This window comes from Paroedura picta, chromosome 12 (assembly GCF_049243985.1).
Source record: "Paroedura picta isolate Pp20150507F chromosome 12, Ppicta_v3.0, whole genome shotgun sequence".
In the NCBI taxonomy this organism is placed as follows: domain Eukaryota; kingdom Metazoa; phylum Chordata; class Lepidosauria; order Squamata; family Gekkonidae; genus Paroedura; species Paroedura picta.
Window position 1 is genome coordinate 29,097,336 of NC_135380.1, and position 16,689 is coordinate 29,114,024.

At 50.2% G+C, this 16,689-nt stretch overlaps 1 protein-coding gene across 3 annotated transcripts in view; it reads left to right on the top strand.

The window, feature by feature from the left end:
• The first annotated feature begins 1,055 nt into the window (after window positions 1–1,055).
• The window catches only part of TTLL11 (tubulin tyrosine ligase like 11), a 67,108-nt gene continuing 51,474 nt past the window's right edge, over window positions 1,056–16,689 (top strand). Inside the window, exons 1-3 of one of the 3 annotated variants that reach the window (XM_077305695.1) lie at window positions 1,056–1,725; window positions 12,593–12,637; window positions 15,643–15,739. In XM_077305695.1, coding sequence (XP_077161810.1) covers window positions 1,474–1,725; window positions 12,593–12,637; window positions 15,643–15,739 — 394 coding nt within the window. In that variant the 5' untranslated portion in view covers window positions 1,056–1,473. The remainder of the gene's footprint in view (window positions 1,726–12,592; window positions 12,638–15,642; window positions 15,740–16,689) is intronic. The other 2 variants (XM_077305693.1, XM_077305694.1) reach the window with 2 other exon arrangements.

A 16,689-nucleotide genomic window follows, 5' to 3' on the forward strand; every position in this document is an offset into this window, starting at 1 on the left:
GACTCCATCCAGCCACCTCATTCTCTGTCATCCCCTTCTTCTTTTGCCCTCGATCACTCCCAGCATTAGGCTCTTCACCAGGGAGTCCTTCCTTCTCATGAGGTGGCCAAAGTATTTGCGTTTCATCTTCAGGATCTGGCCTTCTAAGGAGCAGGCAGGGCTGATCTCCTCTAGGACTGAGGTTTAAAATGGTACATATTCAAACCAATATGTTTATTTACAATGTACTGTTTTCTGTGAGAATTCCACTGTGAACTGCCCTAAACTGCAAGGAAGGGTGGTATATAAATATAAAATAAATAAAATTAAAAAATTAAGAACTTTATTTCTCAGGAAGCTCAGTACCATATTCTGCACATGCACAGAATAATGATAGGCAGTGTGCTTACACAGTTCATTCTTGGTGAGGCAGACCTGCATGTGATATCCATCCAGTGATATGCTGGTTGACAAGGGAATTTTGATGGCTTTTGCAAAGGAAATAGAGATGAATAGCAGCTGAAGGAGATTAGGGCCAGTTGTGGGAACCTATTGGAACGGGCCAAGTTAAACACTGATTTATTTGGGGGGGAAAATTATCCCACTCTTGCAGTTTAAGAAATCCACAACATCTTAAGAAATCACATACAATACTCTACCAAGATGAATGCGGCAGTACACGAGAATCTTTAGAACTGCGCAAAACTTTTGAGACTAAAAGGCATTTTAAAAACATAACCAAAATGGTTAGGTACAAGAGCAAACAAAATAAGTCACAGTTAAGTCACAGTTAAGCCTTATTTGGTCAACAGCCGAGAGCTGGCAGGGGTTGGGCGCCCACTTTGCCTTCCTCAGGCCACTTCCTCAGGCCACTCAGTGAACGGGGGAGCGAGGCAGGATTTGAACAGCCCACCTTTGGGTCCGGGCTCCCTCTTTGAGCCTCCGGGTCACCACAATGGCCTTCATTATGATCGCACTTCCCAAACCGTCGCAACAGCCCCGTGAGGTAGGCCAGGGGTAGCTTAGCCTCTGTTTCAGAGGGGCGGGCGGGGAGAGGAGGGCTGGCGAAGGGGCCTTCGCAGCAGAGCGGGGAAGGCCTCGGAGCGCGCGGCGGCCGGGAGGGCCGGTCTTCTGGCTGGGCGCCTCCGGGCTCCTCTGCGGCTTCCAGGCGCCGCTCGTGGCGCTTCTTCCTGGCGAGGCGAGGCGAGGCGAGTCCAGGCGCTGCCGGGCCGTGGCGCTGCCCTTCCGCCTTGATTTCCCAGGGGCGGCGCGGCTCGGCCGCCAGGGAGGCCCCCTCCCCTCTCCTCCCCCCTCCCTCCCGCGGGAGGCCGGCCTGCAAGCGGCGGCGGCGGCGGCGCCGGGGCAACGGCTCGGCCGCGCGGAGGAGGCGGAGGCGGCTCCGGGGAGCATGCTCAGTTTTCCCGGCGGCGGCAGCCGGAGCAGCAGCAGCAGCAGCAGCAGCAGCAGGAGGAGGAGGAGTCCCGGCCCGCCGGGATGGAACCGCCGCCTGGAACCGCCGCCGCCGAGGCGCCTCCGGAAGCAGCGGAGCGGGCGGCCCAGCCGGCCTCGGCGCCCCCGGCGGGACTCGGAGCGGCGCCCCACGGGAAGACGCGAGGCGCGGGCGGGCGGCGAGGCGGGGCCAAGGCGCAGGCGCGCCACCGCCGGCCCGTCACCGTGGACAGCTCCAAGGCGCGCACCTCGCTGGACGCGCTCAAGATCAGCCTGCGCCAGTTGCGCTGGAGGGAGGTGAGGCCGGCGGGGGCGCGCCGGGGGGGGGGGGGGAGAGATTGACTCGGCCTGGCCTCGCAGGGCTTTCCCGGCCGCGGCCATCTGGCGCTGGAGAGCCCAGGGATTGAACCGGCGACCTTTGCGTGCGAAGCCAGCCCTTGAGCCCCGGCGCCACTTGCCATCCCCCCGCCCGGGAGAGGCTTGTCCCCAGGGCTAGGGGGGAGGGGGGGAGAGTGCGAGCCAGGCTCTTCGGGGGCGAGAAGCAGGAGCGCCACCCCGGAGCCCCGCGCATCCCGGTCGGTGTGATCCGCCTCGACTGGCGGCAGCTCTCCAGGGTGCTGGACTTCGGCCGCGGTCAGCCTTCGGGCGAGACGAGCGAGCTGCTCTTGGGGGGCTGCCTGCCACAGAGGCCCTGCTCAGCAGCTGGAGCCAACAACTTATCCACGTTCCACTAGTACAGCTGGTGCCTCCCCCCTTTCCATGGCCACGTTGCCTTGATAGAGATATAGACATGCCTGGGGAAGTCGCCACACACCAGTGCCTGGGCTGCACATGGATGTCCCAGAGTGATTGTGAGATCATCACTAGCAAATATATGCGCTGCTCTGGGTAGTTTGCTTAAGAAACCCAGCGGTCTTGATTGTGTTGGAGACTCTGTGTTTGAAAAGTCGCTCAGGCTTCTCCTGCCCTGCCAGCAGGGGTAGTCAACCTGTGGTCCTCCAGATGTGAATGGACTACAATTCCCATTAGGCCCTGCCAGCAAACGCTCATGGGAATTGTAGTCCATGAACATCTGGAGGACCACAGGTTGACCAACCCTGGGTAGTTAAGAGGGCTGGCCTCCCACTCCTCCACATGAAGGGTGCTGGGTCACCCAGGACCAGTCACGGTTCAAGAGTTAGTTGTTAAGAGCAGCAGCCTATAATCTGGAAAGCCGGGGTTGATTCCCTGCTCCTCCACATGCTGCCAGCTGGGTTTCCTTGGGCCAGTCACAGTCCTGTTAGAGTTGTTCTGACCAAGCAGTAATATCAAGACACTCTCAGCCTCACCTACCTCACAGGGTGTCTGTTGAAGGAGAGGAAGGGAAGGTGTTAGTAAGCCATTTCGAAACTCCCTCAGGTAGTGAAAAGCTGGGTATAAATGCCAGCTCTTCTTCCTCTCATAACTCTCTGAGCCTCACCTACCTCAGAAATTGCCTGATGTGAGGAGAGGAAGGTGTTTGTAAGACACTTGTGGTTTCCATTGGGAAATAAAAAGCAGGGTATAAAAGCTGAGCTCTTCTTTCTCCTCCCAGCAGGGAACATAGTAGGCCTGGCACCCTCCACTTACTTATAAAAAGACAGGCAAGTCCTTGGTGAAGTTCAGCCTGGGGATAGCTGAAGCTCTGCTCCCCAGATGCCAGCTGCATCTTCTGCCAGGAAGGGAGAGGGAGAGGGGCTTTGCTTCCTTCAGGTCCTTGAAAATGGAGCAAATGAAGGGTGAGGGTTTGTGAGCCACAGAGGGAAGGGTATCTTTAATTGGGGTGCCCCTTGTTCTAAGGCCAACCTGGCCTTTCCCAACCTTTGGCCTCTGTGTTGGGCTGCTACCCTCCTCATAGGGGGGATCACCTTCCCACCACCATGCTATGCCCCGGAGGGATGGACCAGAAACAATGGGATGAAATTAATTCAAAAGAAATTCCGTCTAAACATCAGGAAGAAGTTCCTGACAGTCAGAGCGGTTTCTCGGTGGAACTGGGTTCCTCGGGAGGTGGTGGGTTCTCCTTCTTTGGAAATTTTTAAACAGAGGCTGGAGAGGCATCTGACAGAGAGAGGCTGATTCTGTGAAGGCTTAATTGGGTGGAAGGTTACAGTGGATGAGCAATAGGGTTTTGAGTGTCCTGCATAGTTCAGGGGGTTGGACTAAATTATCCATGAGGCCCCTTCCAACTGTATTATTTTATGATTCTATGAGTCTGCGCTAGCTGCCCAAGCTCTGGACTGGGTAAGTGGGAATGTCAGCAGCTGTCAATGAGCCAAGAGCCAAATGGGGCTGGTGCAGGCAGCAGTGAGAGTTGTCTTTCCTTGGTCAAGGCATTGGGGCATTTGCGGCCCCTCCAACATGGAGCAGCTGCCCCAAGGGCCCGTTGGTTGAGTGAGCCAGATCCTTACAGGATCAACATGAGCAAGGAGAAGGGTTGGTCATCCCCCAGTGTTGTTCTTATGTGGCTTTTTGCTGGTCAACATGTGGGAAAGTCAAGGGATCATCCAGTTACCCACCTAGCTTCTGACATTTAAGTCGACATTGGCCCCTGCTTCCGAACATCTTTGAAATCCAAGGGCTAAATACTTGGCCTTATTTTGCAAAACAGAGCAGATGGGGATCTTCATCAGTTGAATTTTGTGACCCGCCTATGCTCTAGTAGAGTTGCAGCTGTACACACAAGCTGTCAGTCTTTCCCTTCCTTTTTCCTTTGCCATCTTTTCCTGCCTTGTGGCCTACCTTGCCTTTTCCTGCCTGCCCTCCTCCAGGTGCTGCTCTTGTCACTTTCCCATTCTGTTTTCACCTCTTCCTGTCCCTTGGTGACTGTTTCTAGGAGCCAGCTTTGTGCTCTGAAGTCCTTGTGGTCAGTTGCCAAAAGAACTTGTTCTGCTCTGTCGAGTCTTTATGGCAAGTTTCTACAGCTTCACAATCCTTTTGATAGACACCTTGAAAGACTGACAGAGGGCTTTGCTGAGATTAGGCAGATGTATTTCTTTCATCTTGTAGCAAGCGTGGATCTGTTGACAGCTGTGCATATGCCACATGAAAGGTTTTTAAAACATTTCCCCTAGTTACTCTAATTCAGTGCCAATCACCCCCTGCATTCTGCAATTGCTTCAAAAACTAAGCAGGGTTGACTCTGGTTAGTACCTGGATGGGAGACGGCCCAGGATGTCAAAGGTTCCTACCTGGAGTAAGGTGATGGCAAACTACCTTCATCTCTTCCTTGGAATGCTCCATGGGTGGGGTTGCTGGGAGCCACTTGTGACTTGACCACACCTCCTCTTCCTTCTCCTTCCAAGAATTTTTTTTTAAAAAACAGATTATTCTGAAAACAGCACAACATTTTTTTACTTTCTATTCATTTTCTCAGAGAATCCAGAATACGAACATGCAGCCTTGCTCTCTGCCCTGCTGTTTTAGGCGGCACTTGATCCTGGCCAGGCATCATTTTATTTGCTTCTCTGCTCGCTGACCCAATGAACTTTCCAAGGCTTCATGAAATTTCTTAGAATGCACTTCATTCTGCTTTCTAGAGGAGGGGTGCCTTTGTCCAGCATTTAAAAGGTACAACAATGATCCCTGTGATAGAGTTCTTTGTAACTCAAAGAACAGCAGTGGAGCCTGATGATGTCATTATGGGGAGAACTGCCCTGCCTCTTGCAGTGGAGAGTGAAGGGCGTGGTAGAATGTACTCCACAATGACAGCAGGGCAGACGCCCTGTTCAGCTGGACATTGAGCTGGAAAGAAGGGGAAAAGGTGGGGACTGGTGATAGCTCCATCTGCATCTCTCTTAACAACCAATCAGGCGTTCACATTGGAGTTTGCCCCAGAGCGGGAGGGAAGGAAAACATGCGCTGCTCTCAGGAGCCCATAACTGAGCTTACGGGGTGGCATCTAGGCCCATAAGGATTTTGCTTAGACATTTCCTTCCAGATGTTATGAGGAAAAATATTTTCACTCTCGTATGTTGGGATCATTTGGTGAGAGAATTTGACAGCAATGGCCACATTTATTCAAACAGCTCCTCATTTCTATCCTGTCTTTCCCCTGAAAAAGTTTGTTGCTTAAGGAAGATTCCAAGAAAACAATAACTTTGGAGGTCTTTGTTTTTTAAAAATGGAGTTTAAAAAAAAACTCTAGTCAAATCCTTATAAAACAAGAAGCAAACAAAAGCAGCGAATGCAAATAATAAACAGCTGATTATTAAATAACAGATGGTAGAAATAGCACATGGTGAGTGAGATGAGAGAAACAGAAGTTGAGATCTCGGCTTATAGGCCAGGGAACCGTTTCTAGCTTTCGCTTAAAGCATAGCTAAGAATATGCTGAGCAGAAGTCCTGGGAGAGGATTCTCTCCTGCTGGACGTGACCGTTGAGGTCTTTAAATGAAGCGTTGAGTGAACTCTCCCTGTTCATTTCTTTTTATAGCCTGCCTCTGTTTTTGTCCAACTTCCTGTCATTGGCTTTGTAGCTTTGTTTGTATTGTGGATGCATGTTCTGTTTGTAGGCATTACACACAGTACTTACACATACCTTGTGCCCCATTCATACCTATATTTATCAGCTCTCACATGACATTGAGGAAGGGATACATTTTATCTGAAAACTTCAGTCCAAGGAGTCAGAAACATTGAGCGAGGAAAAAAAGGAATCATGTGGGTGGTGTGCACAACACAGAAGAGAATTCAAAACAGGGATTTTCAAGCGAGAACAGCAGAGGTGACAAATTTGTAATCATCGCTGCTAAATGGTTTGGGACTAGGCTTCCTGAAGGGCTTGCCTTCTGCTGCCTGCACCTGATCAGCCACTAAGTTCTTCTTTGGAAGACCTCTGCCATCAAAACTTAGGCAAGTAGGAATTGCAGGGAGGGCATTTCCGTGGCTGGAACTCCCACCCAATTGAGGCTCACCTGACACTTCTTTGTTGATATGGAACATATCTTCTGACGCGCTCAGTGAAACGGAAGGACACGCGGACATGGCGTCCATAAGTCCTGCCCCCCAAGCGTGCCAGAAGACAGAAGCGGCCAGCATTGCCTGCGGAGGCCATGGCAGCCATGATGGTACAGGTCGGCCCAGCCGCAGAGGGCGGGGCAGCCACGGTGGTGCAGGCTGGCCCAGATGCAGAGGTGGCCCCTGTGGAGGCCGGGGCAGGCCTGCCACTGCTGGCCATGGAGACTGGCCTAGCCGTGGTGCCACGGGAGCCCCAAAGGAGCCACCCAGCTGAGGTGGCAGAGGACTGCCAAACACACTAAATGTAAGGAGGAAAAAGGTTAGGGGAAATGGGGGGCAAGGAGTCTGGCTGCGGGTGTGTGTCTGAGAGGGGGAAAGCAATAGGTAAGGGGGGAGAGGATGGGGACAAGAATTCTCGCTCCTTACGTGGATATGTTCCACATTAAAGGGTGAGAATCCTTGTTAGTCGATTTTTTAAAATGCTTTTAGGCTATCGTTTGGCACGTGGTTTGTTTGTGTGTATGTGTGTTTTGGTCCCACTTCATTTAATTTCCCGTAACATTGGATGTTGGACGTGTGCTTACCTGATCTGAAGACCCTCTTCAGTTTCATAGTGATATTTTAAATTTTTATTAGATTTTCAGCAGCTGAGATACCAGGCAGGATTGGCCTGAGTAAAGCCCCTCTCTTGCAGCCTCTCTCACCAAACTGCAATGTGGGCAGTAATAATACTGGCCGACCTTACAGGGTTGTTGGTAAAGGCTGAAACAAGATAACACACCTTGAACACATTATACATGTAATTGTTGCACAAATATTTGATACTATAACTAATACTAATAGCAGCAATACTAAGGCTTTTACAGTTAAAACCTAAATCCTGAGAGCCAGTTTGGTGTAGTATTTAGGTCTTCTAATCTGGCGAGCCGGGTTTGATTCTGCGCTCCCCCACATGCAGCCAGTTGGGTGACCTTAGGCTAGCCACTCCACTGATAAAGCTGTTCTGACTGAGCAGTGATATCAGGGCTCTCTCAGCCTCACCCACCTCACAGGGTGTCTGTTGTGGGGAGAGGAAAGGGAAGGTGACTGTAAGCCACTTTGAGGCTCCTTTGGGTAGAGAAAAGCGGCATATAAGAACCAACTCCTCCTCCTCCTCCTCTTCCTCTTTCTCATCCTCTTCTGTTCCGTGTTGTCTTTATGCTACTTGGGGCTTGGCCAGGTGGAGGCCACTGAGTGGGAGGCTTTATGTGAATTAAAAGCTCTCCTTCCTCTTTGCTTCGTCTTTCGGACAGTGGCCCCTCTCCCCGGCCACTGCATCCTGGATAAAGAGCTAAGACATTTTCTTGGCAATAGGAAAGAACATTGCAAACGGGGCGAGGTGGAGATGGAAGACATTGTTGGTGTATTTCTTAAACCACTTTGAGGACTTTTGGATAAATGTAGTACAGAATGCATAAGGTAAATGGCAATTAATGAATCGGGCCAACGGCACTCATAGTGTTACGGTGACAACAGCCTCCTGCCACCGATGAATCTGCAGTTAGCTGTTAGCCTGGCTACTGAGTTAAGTGTAAGCTGTCAGTCTCGGCTGAGAGTTTGCCTTTCTGATTGGCAGCATAACCAGGCGTGAAGTTTTCTCCTGCTGTGTTTGTGTTTCAGAGTGGCAGCACTTCTTAACAAGAGACGGGCAGGGGGAGTGAGAGAGAGAGAGAGTCCAGCATCTCTGGTGGGTAGCTAATTAAGAGAGAGGAAACATTTGGATTCCCAAGGCCAGAAGCACTTTGTATCCCACCCCTGCCCTCTCTGGTGAGGGCTCTTTCTCCGCCAACCATTCCCATCTTCGCTAATGGGTCAATGCTCTGTTTCCCATAAAGAGCCCAGGATGTCCCTTGTCTCCTCAGCCAAACCATAAATGCCCACCGTTTGCCCACTGTCAGTTCACCCAGTCTCTGGATTGGCTCAGAGCTGAACTGGAAGCCTGGGCTGTGAGCCACTCAAGGTGCAAGGTGGAGGAGGCAGGGGCAGAAGAAGCTGTGCGGTGAACAGCATCTAAAAAAAATAAAATACCCCCCTTTTCCCCTAGTTGTATCCTTTTTATTCACACACAAGTCTATACCGGTTTAATTTGCTGATTGATTAAATGCATAAACTAGGTGTAATTAGATAACAGTCTTCTTCGGAATGCTTCTGGTTTGGTCTGGCCCTGGTTTTGGCTTTGACTGGCTGATACCATTCACCCTTTGTCCCCGTCTCTGATGGCAGAAAGGTGGGGAGTGAGGAAGAGGGGGCCCTGCTGGAGCAACATCCGGGCATGTTGGCTTCTTGGAGTTAGGGAGGATACAGAATGTCCGTGCTGTCTCGGAAGGATGCTAACTTTTCTCTTGTGAAATACAGTCGCTAGGTGAATAACCAACAGGGTGGCTGTACTTCCCACCCCAACCCCTCTGGCTTTCTATCCTTCTGTCCAGGCAAATGGAGAAGCAGCTTTCAATTTGACGTGTAAAATTTTGGACTGGTGACACCAGTAGGATGGATGCAAACTGGGTGGTGCGAACTGTCAGGGATGCCCAGTCAACCAGTGTGCTCGGTGCTATATTCCAAGAACATGGGCTGGACACCCAGTGCAGTTGTGTTCGCATGCTCTTGGAAGCCAGGTGCAGCCATACTGTTGTTTATTTATTATAAGAACGTTTTTCTGAAGTGGTATACTGCAGCAATGTACAATAACATCAAGCAGTGATATATAATGGATATTTAAAAACAAGCAGCACATTAAGAGTACACACACCAATTTCAAACTAACAGGTGCCAGCCATATTTTTTTTTTAAGTCAGCATCCTAAAATAGCAACTCCACAATTCAGCTGCAACATCTTGAAAACTTAAAAGCCCCATGAAGGAGGACCGGTTTCAGCAGCTGCCAAAGAGCCAGTCAGGAGGATGCAGGACAAATTTCCCTTGGCTCGGCACTGCTGCCAAAGAGAAGAGCTGTTTTTTAAATATCTGCATTTTACTCCCCGAAGGAGTCCTAAAATAACTTACAAACACCTTTCTCTTCCTCTCCCCACAACAGACACCTTGGGAAGTAGGTAAGGCCGAGAGAGCTCTGAGAGAACTGTGACTGGCCCAAAGTCACCCAGCTGGCTGCATGTGGAGGGCACACTTGCTGCTCCTCCTGGCCAGCTGGCTGCCATTCCTCTCTTTGAGTCCTTGATGGGTTGTCAGGAGGCTTTGATTTTGCTCGCTGGGTGGTGCTAGGATTTCTTCTTGCAACGTCGAGGCAGGAGGCTAGCAGAAACAAGGCTGGCTAAAATTGGATTTTGTTCTAACACGATCCGAGTGTTTTAGGCTGACGCCGAAGGAGCCCGCCAAGGTGCGAGCGGGAACCTTGTTGATTATGCATGAAGGTGTTAATCAGAACGGATAGCGCTTCCGAGCAGTCCGCCAAACAAATCCCTTTGGAATGAGATGACACCGTCACGTGGTTCGCATAATATCACGGAATTAGCAAAATTAGCTCCCCAAAATCGGGAAGCTGCCAGTTAAAGTAGTTCTCGGTGGGGACAGTTGGGCCTGTAGGGGGAGCTCTCGTGTTTGCTATTGGGACTCGGAGGGAGAGCAGCCAAAGCACTGATTTGCCGAAGGGGGATTCAGAAGCCGCAAAGGCAATATGATCATCCCCATAAGGAAGCAGGGAATTGAGAGTCAGGGCAGAAGTGGGACTTGAACCAAAGGATGTCCTCGGGCATAGAGCTTGATTAAATAATTGCTTGTGGCCAAGTCACAACCGCCAACTCATGGGGCCCCCAGGACTGTGGGGTTTTCCAGGTGAGGGATAAGCAGAGGTGGCTTGCTGTTGCCTGCCTCTGTGTAGTGAGCCTGGACTCCCTTGGAGGTCTCCCATCCAAGTGCTAGCCACGGCTGAGCCTGCTTAGCTGCCGAGATCTGCTGGGATTGGGCTAGCAGGCAGAGCTAGTCAGGCTGCTACGTAGCCTCCCTTCTATTGTTGCTATTTTATTTTGGCTTTTGTGCTATGGTTTTCTTCCCCCCTGGGGACCCAGATCAGCTGACAAAAGCAGTCTCCCTCCTCCCTCCATTTTATCTTCACAACGACCCTGAGAGGGAGGTTAGGCTGAGTGAAAGTGACTGGCAGAGAGTCACCCAGCCACCTGACACGGCAAAGCAGGGATTCGAGGCTGGGTTTCACTGGGGCTCGTTTGAAGCTTTAATCATTGTGCCACGCTGGCTCTCGGCTGCCACAATACACTTGCTCAGTCCAATGTCACAGAGGAGCAGGGTTGCCAGCCCTGGGTTGGGAGCTGCCTGGAGATTTTGAGGACAGAGCCTGGGGCGGGAGGGGTCTGGGGGGGGGGAGGGACCTCAGCAGGTGAGAATGCTGCGGAGTCTGCCCTCCAAAGCAGCCATTTCTCCAGGGGAGCTGATCTTGGTCACCTGGAATTCGATTGTAATAGTGGAAGATCCCCAGATGCCACCTGGAAGTCGGCAGCCCTGCAGATGATACTGGATAAGAGACAGCTGGAGCTTAAGCGTAGCTATATCTCTGAGTTGAGTTTCAGCGAGTTGCCAATGAATGAGGGGCAGGCTGTGCCACGGTTTTCTTGGGAAATGTGGCCTGGCAGAAGGAATCTGAAGGAAAGGAGTGGTGGGGGGGGGGGCATAATACGGTTTCTGGGGAGGTGGTTCTGGCTATAAGAGCAGCATTGGTTGAGGGAGTCAGTCCCACTCAAGTCTCGTGCACAGGACCTGTCTGCACAAGAACGCATGGGGTCAGGGGAGCCACTTGCTGTGGGCGCTTCCTTCGTTTCTCCGTCCCTGTTGCCACAGCGATGGAGGTGTTGTCACCCACGTTCTGGCACTACTCTGCAACTCCCGCCCATATTTTCAAGCACCGGCTTCCTGGTGGCATTTCCCCATAGGATTACCTTCCTCCCCGGCATTCCTGACGTTCTCTAAGTTATCTTCCCTTCTTCCTTCCATCGGTGAGAAGAATTCTACTTTTCCTCGGTTGCAGTCAGAAGTTTGGGGCAATTCCGGGGAAACCGGCGGGTTGCCATTTTGGGGGAGGAAAGCCCAGCATGAGGTGCAGGCAGCAGGCTCCACAGGGCAAAGCTTGGCCCTAGCAGAAAGAAGCAAGTTCCGTTAGGCTGCCCATGAATAGACCTTCACAAAGGAATTGCCTTCATGTATTTTGTTTGCCCTGTGTGGGACTGTTGTTGGGCAGCATTTGCCTGCAATCTGCAAAGTCCTTAGAGAACACCTGGAGATCCCATTAATGATCCCCTTAATACCTCTGCTCAGATAAATGTCAGCTGATTTCCAACAAAGTTGAACGCTGGGTTCTAAGCTTTTGCAAGCATGCATACTTCTTCAGACGCATGGAAACCGGCGCCACAGGTTGCTTCAGACCAACACAGCTACCCACCTGCATCTAGCTGATTTCCAGTTGAGGGTGCTCTGTTACCTTGGCTTAACCTTTACCTATCTTAGCTGGCAACTGCTTGGCCTTTGGGACTGGCCATTGTGGTCACCAGAGTAGTCAGTATGTCACTGGGACCACTCTGGGGCCTTCTGCGTTCCCTGGCATCCTGCGGGGGCAGGGTATATGCATCCCAAATATGGTGGTAGTGATGGTCTGCTAGAAGATGGATTGTGTCTCAGGAGGTGACCTTGGTTTGCCAAGCCAACCAGCTGCCCAGATAAGGAGAGGAAAGCATTTCTCCAAAAGATTCTAGGTTTTTCAAGGAATCTGTCCCTGCTGGCTGCCCCCCCCCATTAAGATGCCATCTTTGGGCCCCAGTGACCCAGAGAGACCCAGTGACCAGGCTAATTCTGCACTTACTTTGTTTTTTCCATTGTCGATACTGCTGAATTCAGATCGGTTTGAACCAGGGTCTTCCTCAAACAGAAAGGGTTCTGCACTTGATTGGGGAAGCTCAGAGCAGGGAGGGGAGCAGTGGGAGGGGAGCAATTTTACCCAGTGACCCAGTGATCAGGCAGGGAGGTTCCAGCTGGTGGAGACTATAGCTTCTTCCCCTTGGAATTACCCCATGAGGTTCTCAAAAGTCAAAGGGACTCCCTGAAGCCCCTGGGCAAAATTCTCTGGAGATATGCAGCATGGTTTCATGGGCATACAGAAGCACTTCAGCTCCATTTTTCTTTCCCACCAGATCCAGACTCGTCAGGGATCTTCCATTAATGTGCACCTGAAATCTGTAAGTGGAAGGCTAGAGGAGGGTGAACAAGCTACAGCCCCCTCCCCACTCAGACAAGAAAGGGGTCGAGTCAGCTGTCTGTCTGGAACTGGGGGGAGGTCTCTGATGCGCTCTGCGGATGTGCTTGCTGACATTCCTCCTTGTTCTTTAGTGGCGTTCCTCTTGGCCGCTATGGGAATAGCTGCACAGATATCTTCCTCGTACTTCTTTCCATGTTAATTAACTTATGGCCGGGATTATCTGATTTGTTGCGATGGCGTGAGAGAGGAGCCCTGAATGCCAATCTGGCTGACATTGCTCTCTTCTTCTTTTCCCGCTGATTGCCAAAGCGGCAAAAAGGCAGGCTTCCATCTTTCCACTGTGCTCTGGATTGAGAGGCAAAAGCTCCATTTTAAACGTTTATCGAAGAGCATAAGACCAAATCAGCCTTGTCGAAACAGAAGGCTGGACAGTGGCCAAGCTAGATGCTTCCGGGATGATCACAAGCAGGACATTTGGCTGGTCCCCAGTACCTGGTATTCTGCGGTAGACCGCTATTGTAAATGGAGGTTCTGTATGGTTATTGTATCAGTTGTCATTCCCATTTTTCAATGTGATCTAAGCAACCCAGCCTCTTATGGAGGTGATGTAGGCATGCTCTAGATCAGGGGTAGTGAACCTGTGGTCCTCCAGGTGTTCGTGGACTACAATTCCCATGAGCCCCTGCCAGCATTTGCTGGCAGGGGCTCATGGGAATTGTAGTCCATGAACATCTGGAGGACCACAGGTTGACTACCCCTGTCCTCGATGAAGAAAAATTAAGTTTGGTCTGTCTCAAGCCTCCTTAGAACTACACACATGTATAAATAGATTTTCTATCATGTTCCTTCTTAGTTGTCCCCCCACCCAAAGCTGAAAAGACTCAAATGCTCCCCCCTCCGCACCACCGCTTTTAAGGACTCTATGAAAAGATTTAATAAAAAATGCATTGTTGATTTTAAACTGGAGATTAATACATCAAGGGGAGCCCGTTGACACCCACCTCTGGATTATTCTGGGTGTCTTGATGTGTTGTAGCCACCAGTTGCTTCTTGGGAGTGAAACTTTTTCACACATTCCATACCACACACTCTGTGTTTTGTTTTGTTTCTCTCTCTCTCTCTCTCTCTCTCTCTCTCTCTCTCTCTCTCTCTCTCTCTGTGTGAATAAAATGAAAACAACCCTGATGAATCGCAGATCCTTTCCCTCTGTTGTCTTCTGTTGTGAATGCCACCCTTTCCAATTAAGGAGTGGAGAAAGAAAGCATTTGCCCAATTAGCGTACTAATTAATTAGGGGAAAAAAACTTTTCCAAAGCTGGTTGCCAAGGAAAACTGTAGTTTGGGGACAAGTTGCGAACAAAGGAATCTGGTACAGTAGGACATTTGCAGGAGGACTATCCCTCAGCTGGAGACACAGCAAAGGAAGTAAACTGCAGACAGCCAGATGGGATGTCTCCTACCAGCTGCTGTTAGCTGGGCTTTTGGCTTGGTCCAGTGGTTAAAGTGCTTCTCAGCAGAGCGAGAGGTCCAGGGTCTATTCCTCCGCCTCCAAGCAAGGCCTCAGAAGTAACACGTGGGGTGAGGATGGATTTGCCTTCATGGGTTTTTGCTTGTTAATCTGGAATGTGGATTTGGATCAGGTGGAAAAGAGCAAATTGCCAAAAGGGAAGGCAGAAAGCTTTTCACATGGGTGGCGAATGCATGAGTTGGTCTCTGGACTGGTGAAACTCACTGCCCCAGTATGAGGTCATGCATTAGCTTAGATAGCTTAGATAGCTTTGAAATACATCATGTTCATGGAGGAAGAGAGGTCCACCAATGGCTATTAGTCCTGATGGCTAAACTGAGTCTCTGTGACCTTTTCTGCAACAGGAATCTGACCTTGTGCAGTGCTCGTCTGACCGCAGAGTGAATTTCCACTTCCAAATGACATTGGTGCCAGTCTGGGGTCTGCAACGTAGACTGGGACAACCTTGGACCATCACCAACATCATCCAGAAGTGGAACTTATCCCTGCGGCCAGATAAGTGCTGTGCTGGGCCGGATTCCTGATACAGAAAAAGATCCATGTTCAGAAGTGGTATACCTTCAGATACCAGTTCCTTGGGGGCAGGAGCAGGGAGGTCTTGACCTGTGCAGGCCTTCTTGGGACAACTGGTTGGCACTGTTGGAAGTAGGGGGTTGGACTAGAAGAATCCTTGCTGTGATCCAATTGGGTTCTTCTGATGTTCTGAAGATGATTGATCAGCAAGGCTGTTTTGTATGGAGGGGGCAGGATGAGGGCATATGGGAGTAGAAGCAGGGCCATCTCTCTATAAGGGGCAGGTAGCTTTTGTTCAGTAAATTTATTGCATTGATCGTCCTTCAGCTGGTATTTTCTGCTCTGGCCTGCCTGTACTTCATGCTAAGAACAATTAAGAACACCAAGGTTAAGTCAAATCCTGAAATCTGCATATGTGAGGCCAATTAGTTCCCCTTACGGTTCAAAGCAGGGGGAAATGACATGTAGGGAAAAGGTCAAATAGCTTGAATTTTATCCTTACAGTAATAAGCATGCTTGAATCTACAGTCGCAACCATTTTGGTGATCTTGTTTTGTAGTGTTGTTCAGTTATCTACAAGCTCCTGGATGACTAACACTTTTTGCTGCAAAAAAACTTTCAGAGTTGCTTTACCATGCGCAAAAAAACTGCTATTACTTTACATGACCCCAATTCAGAAGCTGTACTTATTCCAAGGTTTCATGCGGACACCCTGGATATCCAGAATTGCAGACAGAAATGCTGATTGAGACCATAACCGATTTTGCACAAGCACATCCTACTGTGGCCAATGAGGCTTATTTCCAAAGAAGTGATTGGAAGCCACTGAGGCATTTCGGTTTCTGGCATGATAGCTTTAAATTAGATTGTTCCTGCATGTCATTTGCCAGTTGGGTCACGCTTGGCTTTGTTTCACTTCCCTCTCCCTGTCCTCTCTCCCCCCAGTTTCCGTTTGGTCGCCGTTTGCCCTGTGACATCTACTGGCACGGCGTGTCATTTCATGATAATGACATCTTCTCGGGCCAAGTCAACAAATTTCCAGGTAATTGATTTCACGTTACTAATTAAACCGGTGATTTTACATGATGGGGAACTGGTGCGTTTTTGCATCTTCTAATAGAAAGGAAAAGGCGATGTTCTTTGGGTGAGGGCGGATCTTGTGCAAGAGGCCACATCTCAATGGGGAACATTTAAAATATGATACCCAAAAAATCTACTTGCGTGCGAATATATAACATTGCGGTACATTCAGCATGACCCTTGGTCCATCTAGGTCTTGGGCAGAGGAAAGGCTCTCCCAGCACCTCTGCAACATCCATGATTGATCCACAGTGACCCTACCTTTCCGCCGCGATATCCAGGAGTGGATACAAATCGCTATATTTGAGAAACCCACTTTTGAAAGACCCCAGTATAAGTGTAGATGCTCTGCACTTTGCCGGATTAACTTCCTCCAGTGCTGATATAGCAAAGCAGTCTTCCCTGATTGGCCAGGAGTCAAAAGACAAAACACCCTCCTTTAATGCTGGCTGGACTTCACCTTACTTCCCCCCCCCCCCACTTGAAATAAGCAGCTTCCACAACCACTGCTCCCCTCCCTGCTCTGAGCTTCCCCAATCAAGTGCAGAACCCTTTCTGTTTGAGGAAGACCCTGGTTCAAATCGATCTGAATTCAGCAGGATCGACAATGGAAAAAACAAAGTAAGTGCGGAATCAGCCGTAGACTGGAAGGACCATCAGATAACACAGACTGTCTTTCTGGATCAAACCAAAGGCTTGCATCCCCTTTCTAACAGTGGCCAGCCAGAGTGCAAACCCCCTTCTGTTCCCCTGCATCTCAAGAATCTGGTTTTCAGAGGTATCGAACCTCTGAGCATGGCGATGCCATTTGATAGGCCTCTGTCAGCTTGTCCCTCTGCCAAGAACTATCGCAACCTCTTGCGGTAGTGAGTTAACTCTGTATTGCGTGGCAAAGGAGATTCTTTGGTATGC